This window comes from Ranitomeya variabilis, chromosome 6 (assembly GCF_051348905.1).
Source record: "Ranitomeya variabilis isolate aRanVar5 chromosome 6, aRanVar5.hap1, whole genome shotgun sequence".
Classification (NCBI taxonomy): Eukaryota; Metazoa; Chordata; class Amphibia; order Anura; family Dendrobatidae; genus Ranitomeya; species Ranitomeya variabilis.
Window position 1 is genome coordinate 41,903,112 of NC_135237.1, and position 13,197 is coordinate 41,916,308.

The following is a 13,197-nucleotide window of genomic DNA, read 5'->3' on the forward strand; positions in this document are numbered from 1 at the left end:
AACAATGTGTATTAGAAAATTGTTTTGCTTGGTGGAACAGCAATCTCGTCCCATGAGCCAATATCTATTTTTTATTTTATCGATGGTGCTGTGGGATATCATACAACATAGTTGTAAAAAATTGCATCAACCCCTTGCATACACAGCAATTTTTCATTGACTTTTTCTTTTACCCAAGCCTTCCAAGAATCATAGCTTTATATTTTTTGCTGTCAACGTAGCAGTAATTGGCGCTAGCTCCGAACAGAACAGGATATTTATGTTTTTGATGCTGCTGTCGATTCTGATAGTATTTATAAGGTGAGGAACAGTGTAAGGTTTGCTTCTGACACCTACCATCCCCCTCGCTGCAACCACTGGGTGCCGTTGGTTTGTGATGGCGGTTGCGTACTACTGATTGCCACTGTGTATGCCACGTAATGACCGGAATTCTTAGGAGACCAGTATTTATACTATAACCTGCAATACCACAATACTGGAGTGTATTGTATAGGTGATTAAGAGATCGGAAGTTCAAGTATTACATTCCCAGTAGAGACTAAAAAAATATGTAACAAAAATTTATGAAAATTGAAAAATATAAAAAAACACACATTTTAAACCTTCACCCCTCTTTTCCCATAATGCAAGTTGCAAAACCTAAATGTCTGAAGTGATAAAATATAAAACAATTTTTCCAATATTGTGAACACCAAAATGGAAAATCAAATCAAAATGGTAGAATCTATTTTTTTTGTCTTGTCACTTTCCTCAAAAAAAGAGAAGACAAAGATGTGTCTCAAAATGCACCAACAAACTCTACAACCTATATAAAAAACAAAAAGAAACCGGCACTAGGCACCTATAAGTCACTCCACACCACTTTAACAACGAGATTTGTTGCGGACTGTCAGAAGTGTGCAAATAGCAATCCACAGGCGGTGCTCCACTGAAGAAAGATGTATATGAACAATCCAATAAATAAGAGAAAAAAAGTGGCACTCACCAGGATGTTGCTGAATAATAGTTCGTCCTTTATTGAAGTTTTACAACATGCCGGACTTTACATGGAGAGGCGGCTGGTTAGTAGTAGGGTGCGGGGAGTGAGGAGAGGACTACGGCCGTTTCGCGCTCGTGCGCTTCCACTGGACCCGTGGAAGCGCACGAGCGCGAAACGGCCGTAGTCCTCTCCTCACTCCCCGCACCCTACTACTAACCAGCCGCCTCTCCATGTAAAGTCCGGCATGTTGTAAAACTTCAATAAAGGACGAACTATTATTCAGCAACATCCTGGTGAGTGCCACTTTTTTTCTCTTATTTATTGGAAACTCTACAACCTACACTTGCCCCACAAATTACAAAATACGTACGGCTATGTCAACAGAAGAATGAAACAATGCTATCTCTTGGAAGAGAAAGAGGAAAAATCTAAAAGTACAAGAAGAAAATATTTACAGGGTCCTTAAAGGGGTTGGCCGGTGTAGAATGACAATTCTGCAGTCTGTCTGTGTGACTAGACTCATGACTGGGCGCTGCGAGGATTCGCAGGTGTCTGCTCCAGGAACAGTGGTCAAGTATGCAACATGCATAGTATCTGCCAGAATCCTTCTAGTGGGCAGAACCTCACTCAATTCACTGGCCGAAAGTATGCATATTGCACACTTGACCGTCGTTCCCAACGCAAACACCGGTGAATCCTTGCAGCTCACATTTTGTGCGCTGGGAGGATTCACAAGTCTGCCGTCACACAGAGTGACTGTAGACTTATCTTTCTATGCCAGACAACCTCTTTATTCCCTTCACAACATTTGATGTAAATTTACATCATGGTAGTGAAGTGGTTCCTGCAAATTGACAAAAAATTATATCATGGGAACCTCTGGTCACCGTGTCTTCAGACTTGGGACTCGTCACCACGAGGTGGGTTTCGCTGCCCTTCTCGCACCTATGATCGATGTTTTCAATGATTTCAATGTTTTGGTATATTAAGTTGCCTAAAATATTTATGTCCAGCTATAACGGCATCAATCATAGGCTGGTGCCAGGAAACTGCAGAATTAGCAGCCCCAGCTTTGATTGGTGCAATCGTACTATTACATCTGATCGTACCAATCAGTGATCAGGAGGGCAGTCTGACCTCTTGATGACCACTCTGCACATCCTCAATCCATCTTGAAGACGTGTGTAGAGTGGTCACTGTGTCATTCTGCTGCTGATATGCTGGGCCTTGTGGTGTCACTCACTATTTTAGCCTGTGGCACCACTTCGGCTGCTGCTGGTGCTTGAAGACCTGAAGATCAGAACTAAGAAGACCTTCCTGACCTGAGTGATGTTCCTGTCCTTTGTCCTGTCCCCTGTTTTTTCTAATCCACCTCCTCAGCCCCCTTCTGCTGCTGAGTGCTGATCAGTATTTGATTGCTGCATTTTCTGCATTTTCTTTTGCACCATCCCCATGCATGTGTCCTGCAACCGCCTAGTGCTGATCAGTAATGCACATCACTAATAAGCATCTATTCTTGCTTTTGGCCAGGACTTTTTTCCCTGTCCATTTCCCCCTTGCACCATCTCTGGGCATGCATCCTGTAACCGTTGATCGCTGATCAGTGATGCACATCACTGATAGGCATCCGGCTGTTTTTTTTTTCTTTTTTCTTAAAAAGTATTAAAAAAATATCAAATAAAATAATAAATTAGATTAGTTGATAGCACAACATTCATGAGGGTTTAATCTGGGTGTCCCTCACTTCATAAACCTTAAATCTGTGTGTGTACTTTGAGGTATTCACGCACAGCTTGTACATTTCAATTCTGTACCGGGCCCTCTTACTGGTCATATTAATCTTAGTGTATGTAAACTTTTGACTTAGCAGTAAGTAATAAAAATACCTTAAAACATTCTCTCTCTCTTATTATTCTGGCATTTGGCAAATATTAATAATTATGGTAATCCTAATTGACCTAAAATAGGAAAGGTTTATTCTGATTTCATGTCAGATATTGAGAAAAACATGCAGACGTGTCTTTTTTAGTGATGAGCGAATATACTCGTTACTCGAGATTTCTCGAGCATGCTCGGGGGTCCTCCGAGTATTTTTTAGTGCTCGGAAATTTAGTTTTTATTGCCGCAGCTGAATGATTTACATCTTTTAGCCAGCATAAGTACATGTGGGGGTTGCCTGGTTGCTAGGGAATCCCCACATGTACTTATGCTGGCTAACAGATTTAAATCATTCAGCTGCGGCAATAAAAACTAAATCTCCGAGCACTAAAAAATACTCGGAGGAAACCCGAGCTTGCTCGGGAAATCTCGAGTAACGAGTATATTCGCTCATCACTAGTCTTTTTATATAGTGTATGTAAACTTCTGGTTTCAACTTTTTTTTAATTCTGTTATTTTATCTAGTTTTTTTTTCATCAGGTTTTGTCCCATACGGGAAGTTTTTTTTATTTTTTTAATATACTGCATTGGAATACACATGCAACCACACTTGTTAGGTTTGACCTATCTGGAACTATCTCAGGACAGCCCTGGAGGCCTTATTTAAGCCTAAAGTTGTCTTTTCAAACGTTCAACCTTTTGCAGTTAAATGCCAACTCTCATTGTTCCACAATTAGATATATTGGCAAAGGGGTAATGTTAAAACCGTTCTGTGTTAATTCGTTTCATGTAGCTCACTATTTGTTAGGTGGGTCTCTTCACAATTAGCAGTTTGCTGTGTTCACTGTTGCTTTCAAACCACCACTCATTTGTATAGGACTTCCAGAAAGAGCGTTGTTGAACTGTGCTCACCTGTTTCTGTCACCTCACCTCTTGTGGTTGGTGACTGGATGGATTATTTCTGTCTCGGCTAGTAACGACTGAAATGAGAATAACCTTTTATGGCCTATTCTGGTCTACTGCTCCTCTGTATCTTTTGATGAAACTCTTTAAGATAGAACATTTATGTTTAAAATTAATCAAGATTCTTAAGAATAATTTATTTTTTTTCTGCGTTGACTTTCTAGTAAAATCTGTTTGAACTCAAAATCGGAAACCAGTCCTGACTTCCCGGAGTTTTGTACAAAGTGCATTCAATGATAAACAAGATAAAACATTAATGATGTTGTAGAATCTGATCAATCACCGGCAGCGTTCAAAGATATTAAAAGTGCGCGGGGATAACTGGCTTTATGTGTGCACTTACTTATTTATGTTCTTATTTATTAGGTCATTTCATGTTTATTCAGAAGAAGGATAGTAATTTCACTCAGATCGCAGAACTGCGGAGTCCGAGGTTCAGTCAGGCCGGACATGGCTGTTCTATGACCTTCTGGTGAGAAGACTTTAATCTCTTCTCTTTTATGCATTAATAAGAAGTTCTCTTACTTTTCTATCACATGCTGTGTGTATCGGCTGAAAAAGCCAAGATACATGATTATTTAATGGCATTAATGATTTTATAAACAATTTTTTTATGTTTTGGAAACATATCAGGCTCCATCATTTGTAAAAAATGACGATTTGGAGGCTTTTGCATTAACCCCTTAATGACCATCAATACGTCTTTTTACTGACCTGAGATATAAGGGAATAGAATCCCCACAAAGGTGACAATCCAGCAGCTGAATACGATAGCTGACAACTTGCTGTATTATTATTATTATGTATTATTATAGCGCCATTTATTCCATGGCGCTTTACATGTGAGGAGGGGTATACACAATAAAAACAAGTACAGTAATCCTGAACTATACAATTCAGAACTGGTACAGGAGGAGAGAGGACCCTGCCCGCGAAGGCTCACAATCTACAAGGGATGGGTGAGGATACAGTAGGTGAGGGTAGAGCTGGTCATGCAGCGGTTGGTGGATCAGTGGTTACTGCAAGTTGTAGGCTTGTCGGAAGAGGTGGGTCTTCAGGTTCTTTTTGAAGGTTTCGATGGTAGGTGAGAGTCTGTATCAGCCACGATCAGTGTTGGCACCGTCCATATCTGTTCAACCCTTTAGATGCTGCTGTCAATAGTGACTACATTATATAAATAGTTAACATAGTGTGGGGGCTTACTCTTTAACCCTTTCGGCACCCTGAGGTCATGATTTTGTGGTCCTGATGTTTGCCATGGCAATTCACGGCCAAGTAGCGTCCTTAGAGTCTGCCGACTACAGTGGCCTGTTCAGAAGTTAGCAACATTTAGGTTTCATTCCTGTTATGCCACCTTGCAGTAATTCCTGAAAATCACCTGAAGGGTTAATAAACTACCTGACAGAAGTTTTCAATATGTGAGGGCATGCTGTTTTTAAAATGGTATCACTTTTGAAGGGTTTTCCAATATATAGGACCCCTAAAGTCACCTCCAACCTGAATAGGTCCTTCAAAAAAATAAATTTTGTAAATTTTCTTGAAAAAAAAAAAGGAAAATTACTGCTCCACTTTAAAGCCTTCTTAAAGGTTAAAAAAATAAAATAACATTTTACAAATGGTGCTGACGTAAAGCAGACAGGAGGGAAATGTTATTAATGTTTTTTCTGTGGTGTGACTAAATTTATTAAAGGGATAATCATTCAAAGTTTGAAAATTGAACATTTTTAAAAAAAAATTGTCACATTTCTGATTTTTTTAAATAAATAAACACAAAATATATTGACCTAAAATTACCATTATCATAAACTTAATGTCCCATGTAAAAGCAGTCTCAAAATCACTGGGATTTGTTGAAGCATTCGAGAGTCATTACCACATAAAGTCACACTGGTCAGATTTCCAAAATTTGTCTCGGTCACTAAGTGGTTTTCCAAAATTGGCAATTATATCCTTATCCTTTGACCACTGGGATTGCCAGAATAGGGCTTCATCAATTTGAGATCAGTGCTACCTGTAGGTTGTGTTGGGTCTTGGAGCTCAGCTTTGGTTTAATGCAGTTGAGCTGCAAAACCGAACACAACATGTCAAAGACAGGTATGGCAGTGTTTCTGTAAGTAAGCAGCCAGTGGCATAACTAGAGTCTGATGCACCCAAGTACAAAATTTGGAACTGGGCCCTCACCTGCATATTGGTCAGATGTATGGGCTCTTGTAGAATTATAGAACCTATAAAGATATATGTGACCCCCCATATAAGATGTCCCTCATCCTGATTCCTTCATGTAATAATTTCCCCCATACTTGTTCCTGTAATAATGTCCTCCATCACAAGCCTCTTCCTGGTATAATGTCCCTCATTTTGGCCCCTTTCTATAATAATGTCTACCATCCAGGCAACTTCCTGTGATAATGTCCCCCTCCGGGCCCTTTCCACTAATAATGTCCCCAATCCTAGGCCAGTTCATGAAACAATGTCCCCCACCTTGGCCTCTTCCAGTAACAATGTATCCCATTTTGGTATAGTGTTCCCCATATTGACCCCTTTCCAGTAATAATGTTCCCCACTCCAAAGAAAACCCAAAACAATTCTTATCTTACCTAGCTTCCACGACATGTGACATCCTCTAGCATAGCTGACACAGAAGCCAGCAGCTGACGTTGGCGTGCCCGGTACAGTGCATGATGTCACCACCATCCATCAAACGTGACCAGCATGCCAACATAAACTGCTGGCCTCTGCAAACGAGATCGTTGAGCTCCTGTAAGCTTTCTAAGCCCTTTAATGTTGATTATTATAATGGTAGAATAAAAATCACAACGTGTCCCACAAAAATCAAACCCTCATCCAGCTACTTTGGTGGACAAATAAAAAATGTTATGGCTCTTTGAATTCAAACATGAAAAAAAAAATTACTTGGTAATTAATAGACTTGGACAATAATGGTTTACAGCAAAATTTTTCAGATTGGAAAACTCCTGTTAGATTGTTGAAAAGTGGGCCCCAATTTATAAAGATAGTCATTTTAATGCCAGTATTAACGGAGCGGCATGGCAGAGTAAGAGGACCCTGCTTCATTAAGAGTGCGTCTTGCCAGAAATCGTATTACAGTTATGGACTTGGGTGTGATTTCTGGCTTAGGATCTGCCACGTCTAGTAATAAATTAGACGGTCTAGCGTTGCCATGGTCTGTCCCGCCCCAGCTCCACCCATGTTGCGAGAGCTGTCCGAGACTGGCGTGAAAGCGCAAAAAAGTCACCAAATTTTTGCACATCTTCATTTTGCACTAAATTTTGCAACTTTTCTAAATATTTTAAGCCAAAAACCGCAAAAAACACTTTGCTGTATTGGCCCTATAGTTTTAATCATCTACAATCAGCAGAGTAAAAAATACATGAAATGCCATGAAAAATAGTTTTAGACAGGACCTAAATAAGAGTCTAACTGTGCTGCTGAATGAGATCCGCTGATCTTACCATTGAATGTACTTAATTTTTCAGGTATTATAACTATGGATCAGCAGTGGGAACAGCGGTGATACTCCTACATATTAAAAACGAGCGGGCACCCACTGTGCTATGGAGAACCTACTTCAACCAAGGGAATCAGTGGTTAAAGGGATTCATTCAGCTCGACCGCTTGCGCCATCCATTCCAGCTGTCGGTGAATAAATTGAACATGGGCTACTATGAAGGTGTAGCGGCCCTTGATGATATTGTGTTTGAGAACTGTTCTCTTCCTTCCACTGTCCCGAGCTGCCGCGGGCCCGACCTCTTCTGGTGTAAAGATACAAAGGCTTGTATCAGTACCTTACTGGTGTGTGATCTAACTGACGACTGTGGAGATGGTTCAGATGAGATTAATTGCAGTAAGTGCCATCTTATTTTGCCTCCTGTTTGTTTAATTGATGGATTATATTAAAGTGCAAAATATAATATTATAGAAGTTGTAGTGTAATAATACAAGCGTCAAATCAGAGCTGGGCGGACCAGAGAGGAGTTTATCAAAGGGTTTCATTTCTAGTTATCTTCTACCATAGGAGGGGTATTAGAGTATACACTGCCCATTCCGTATCAAAAGGTTAAAAATTATACCAGCTCCAATGCAGAAAGGGGCGGGAAGATAAATCATCACTTAAATGAAGCGAACCATCACTATTAATATTAATTATTATTTATTGAAAAGGTTTTTAAAAAAAACTACTTTTTTAAAAAAGCCACATATCCATCATTACACCAAACTGTACCCCAAGGAGGGCAACACCGGCACATCAATTAATGACAATCAATTATATTGAGGTAAGAGTCTATGCTTTCAGATAATCCCTTATAAGATACAGGCTAAGCAACTACATGTAGAATATAATATCAATCCATTTACCAAGTGCTAAAAAAAATCTTCTTTATTAGTTAGTAAATAATCCATGTATTCTCATGTATGCAAATGCTGCATCTTAATATTAATAATACAAAAATCTAAGCCCCAAACAAGGGGAAAAAAAATGTTGAACTTATTCAAGGAAAATCATATTGAAAGTGCATGGGTAACATTACCTCTGTAATTGCTGAAATAAAGGTGTCTTGTGTCCGCCAGTGACCCTCCACGCCCCGATGCGCGTTCGCAATTATGGAGGTAATGTTACCCATGCACTTTAAATATGGTACCTCCAATTAGAAATGTAGCATAGTTTTTCAGATTCACTGTCTCTTTCCTCATGTGCAGGCATTGCAGGACCTTTTGTATCTATGGTTAAGACCACTAACAGCTAGTTAACTAACTGTCACTATATCAGTGGTCGTGACCATGGATACCTAAGGTCCTGCAATGATTGCACATAAGGAAAGAGACATAGTGAATCAGAAAAACTATACAATATGTCTAATTGGAGGTATTTGCTAATATTATTATTATTATTATTATTATACATGCAACATATTGGGACAAGATCTAGGAGATGGGAGAGTATCCCTTTTAGTAACATTCACTTTTCAGTCTTTGATTTTGGACTCATTGATTACTATACGTAAAAATGAGCGTTTTTCAATAGCTGTTCAGGAATTCAGTATATATTTGATATTTTGGCACCCATCAGGTCTCATTAAAGCTGAATTAAAGTAATTTTACGGTGTATATGCGTCTACTTTACATTCTAGCGCTTTGTAATAATGGTAGGACATGTCATTAACCTTTGGCAGCACATGGGTTAATTGATGCCAAGACAGCTTGTCTGTTCTTATTTGTGTGAAGCTACAAGCTATTTCCTTGCAGTTTTTACTGAAGATTTTTTTATGCGGGTTTGACAGCTTCTACTGTAAGTGGCTCTAAAAAGGGAATATTTTAATGTAATTTTCTTTAATTATACAATTTTTGTGCTGTAATATATGAAGCATTATTTATTTTATATTAGGAATGGGCTTTCTGAAAAATCTCTACATCATTTTCCTCTATTATAGAATTGGGATTATTTTCTGTGTCCTTTGATAAATATGATGATGCTAAGTTTGCCCTGTACATTTGAAAGAAAAAATCTAAAAATTTGCGTTTGAAGTCTTTATACAGGTCTTGACAATCATGTTTCTAACATGTAAATTATCATAAAACCTCAAAAGGGTTATTCACAATTTCTTAAATAGATAAAATTGCTAAGTGCTTGTAACAACATGAAACTTTGCATTTAACTTGTTATTAGAAATCTATTCTGTTTTCAAGGAAGGGGAGATTTTTTTAAGTTTATAGTTTGATTATTGCAAAAAAGGTGACAAGTTTCCCAAACCAAGAGCATGTGTATGCAAGCTGTTTAGTACAGAGCTTACAAGCACTGCTGTAAAGCTGTCCAGTTCGCTGGATCTAGACAGCTTCAGTGCCTTTGCGCACCTCCAATACTTCAGTGGCCCTGTGTTCCTCCGATGCTTCAGTGCCCCTGTGCTCCTCCGATGCTTCAGCTACCCGGTGCTCCTCTGATGCTTCAGCTACCCGGTGCTCCTCTGATGCTTCAGCTACCCAGTGCTCCTCTGATGCTTCAGCGCCCCTGGTCTCCTCCGATGCTTCAGTGCCCCTGTGCTCCTCCGATGCTTCAGTGCCCCTGTGCTCCTCCAATGCTTTAGCTACCCAGTGCTCCTCTGATGCTTCAGTGTGCTTGTGCTCTTCTCAAGATTCAGTGCCCCTGTGCTCCTCCGATACTTCAATGCGCTTGTGCTCTTCCGAAGATTCAGTGCCCCTGTGCTCCTACCATACTTCAGTGCCTCTACTCTCCTCCAATGCTTTAGTGCTCTGTGCTCCTCAGATCCTTCAGTGCCCCTGTGCTCCTCCAGTGCTTCAACTCCCCTGTGCGCCTAAAAATGCTTCAACTCCCCTGTGCTCCCCAGATGCTTCAGTGCCCCTGTGTACCTGTGATGCGTTAGCTCCCCTGTGCTCCTCCAATGCTTCAGTGCCCCTGTGCTCCTCCAATACTTCAGTGCCCCTGTGCTCCTCCAATACTTCAGTGCCCTTGTGCTCCTCCAATACTTCAGTGCCCCTGTGCTCCTCCAATACTTCAGTGTCCCTGTGCTCCTCCAAAGCTTCAGTGCCCCTGTGCTTCTACGACACTTCAATGCCCCTGTGCTCTTTCGATGCTTCAGTGCCCCTGTACTCCTCCGATGCTTCAGTGCCCCTGTGCTCATCCGATGCTTCAGTGCCCCTGTGCTCCTCCGATGCTTCAGTGCCCCTGTGCTCCTCCGATGCTTCAGTGCCCCTGTGCTCCTCCGATGCTTTAGCTACCCAGTGCTCCTCTGATGCTTCAGTGTACTTGTGCTCTTCTCAAGATTCACTGCCCCTGTGCTCCTCCGATGCTTCAATGCGCTTGTGCTCTTCCGAAGATTCAGTGCCCCTGTGCTCCTACCATACTTCAGTGCCTCTACTCTCCTCCAATGCTTTAGTGCTCTGTGCTCCTCAGATCCTTCAGTGCCCCTGTGCTCCTCCAGTGCTTCAACTCCCCTGTGTGCCTAAAAATGCTTCAACTCCCCTGTGCTGCTCAGATGCTTCAGTGCCCCTGTGTACCTGTGATGCGTTAGCTCCCCTGTGCTCCTCCAATGCTTCAGTGCCCCTGTGCTCCTCCGATGCTTCAGTGCCCCTGTGCTCCTCCAATACTTCAGTGCCCCTGTGCTCCTCCAATACTTCAGTGCCCCTGTGCTCCTCCAATACTTCAGTGCACCTGTGCTCCTCCAATACTTCAGTGCCCCTGTGCTCCTCCAATACTTCAGTGCCCCTGTGCTCCTCCAAAGCTTCAGTGCCCCTGTGCTTCTACGACACTTCAATGCCCCTGTGCTCTTTCGATGCTTCAGTGCCCCTGTACTCCTCCGATGCTTCAGTGCCACTATGTTAATCAGATGCTTCAGTGCCCCTGTGTTCATCAGATGCTTCAGTGCCCCTGTGCTCCTCCAATACTTCAGTGCCCCTGTGCACCTGCGATGCGTCAGTTCCCCTGTGCTCTTTCAATGCGTGTGGATAAATGAGCATGCCTATATGAAAGTAGTGTGTAATAAGTGCGATTGCCTTTAATTTTTTGTATCATCTTTTTACTGCAGCCATAGTGATAGGGTTTTCCAAATCAGATAATGGATGGTTAGTTTTGCAACATCCTTACTATTGTATAGACACTGTTGTGAAATTGGATTTTGGGCTCCCCCGGTGGCCACTGGTGGAATTGAACTTGTGTGCATCATCCCCTCTGTTCACCTGTTCCCATCAGGATGTGGGAGTCGCTATTTAACCTTGCTCCTCTGTCACTTCCATGCCGGTCAACATTGTAATCAGAAGCCTTTCTGTGCATGTTCCTGCTACCAGACAACTTCCAGCTAAGTCGGACTTTTGTCCTTGTTTGTTTTTTGCATTTTGTTCCAGTTCACAGCTGCAGTTTCGTTTCTGTGTCTGGAAAGCTCTTGTGATCTGAAATTGCCACTCTGATGTTATGAGTTAATACTAGAGTCTTAAAGTAATTTCAGGATGGTGTATTGATAGGGTTTTCAGCTGACCATGAAAGTACCCTTTCTGTCTTCCTGCTATCTAGTAAGCGGACCTCGATTTTGCTAAACCTATTTTCATACTACGTTTGTCATTTTCTTCTTAAATCACCGCCAATATATGTGGGGGCCTCTGTCTGCCTTTCGGGGAAATTTCTCTAGAGGTGAGCCAGGACTATATTTTCCTCTGCCAGGATTAGTTAGTCCTCCGGCCGGCGCTGGGCGTCTAGGGATAAAACGCAGGCTACGCTACCCGGCTACTGTTAGTTGTGCGGCAGGTTTAGTTCATGGTCAGTTTAAGTTTCCATCCTTCCAAGAGCTAGTTCCTATGTATGCTGGGCTATGTTCTCTTGCCATTGAGAACCATAACAAGACACATGATAATTTATATGGAGAGGTTAGTAAATTATATGACTATTCCTATGATTCATTGCAGCTTCTGAGTTACAATGTGACTTTGAAGATAGATTATGTAACTGGATTCAAGACTCCGATGATGACTTTGATTGGACGAGACAACAAGGTCAGACGCCAACTCTTGACACGGGACCCATGAAAGACCATACCCTGGGAACAGCCAAAGGACATTACCTCTACATCGAGACCTCAGAACCTCAGCTGTACAAAAATCAAGCCATTTTACTAAGTCCTGAAATAGAAGCTACAGTTAATAATGAGAATAAAACTTGCATTTTCCGCTTCCATTACCACATGTTTGGAAGGCAAATTTACTCCTTGGCAGTCTATAAAAGGACCATGAGGAACACCAGAGGCCAATTACTGTGGCAATCGTTTGGGAATAAAGGAAACCGATGGTTCAAAAAAATACTCTTCATAAACAGTTCTCTACCATTTCAGGTAAGAAATCGGATAATTTATTAATAATATTTAATTCACTTTTAATATTTTTGGGTACTTTACACAAAAAAAGTATTGCATCAGCCTGTATTTTTGGGTTACAGCAAAGTATCTCCATAGCTGTGTGACTTTTTGGAGACCATTGATTCCAACATATTTTCTGTAATGCACTATCTCGCCACTCCGACCTCCCAACAATCTGGACTATGAAAAGGTCTGACTGACCAACCAATAAAGAACCAACCAGCTACCACAGGACCATATTAAATATCTTAATATGTATGCCCTATGGCAATTATTGTGTTTTGTACTACCTTTTATGCTACATTGGATGTTACTTCTGTGTAGTGACGTGGCTATACTTTTTGATCTTTGGCTAACTCTTTGATCTTGACCTGTTTGACCTTCCATTTGCCTGGTAACTCAACTGTTTCTGACCTTGATTTTAGATTCTGCAGACTTGGTTCTGACTCTGGCTGGTTTCACAGCTCTATTACAGCTCTCTCCACCAGTCAGCAACTACTC

General features: G+C 41.2%; 1 protein-coding gene across 1 annotated transcript in view; it reads left to right on the forward strand.

Moving 5' to 3' along the window:
• MALRD1 (MAM and LDL receptor class A domain containing 1) overlaps positions 1–13,197 on the forward strand; it is a 491,201-nt gene that overhangs the window by 199,644 nt on the left and 278,360 nt on the right. Inside the window, exons 16-18 of the mRNA XM_077268326.1 lie at positions 4,187–4,292; positions 7,318–7,685; positions 12,251–12,672. Coding sequence (XP_077124441.1) covers positions 4,187–4,292; positions 7,318–7,685; positions 12,251–12,672 — 896 coding nt within the window. The remainder of the gene's footprint in view (positions 1–4,186; positions 4,293–7,317; positions 7,686–12,250; positions 12,673–13,197) is intronic.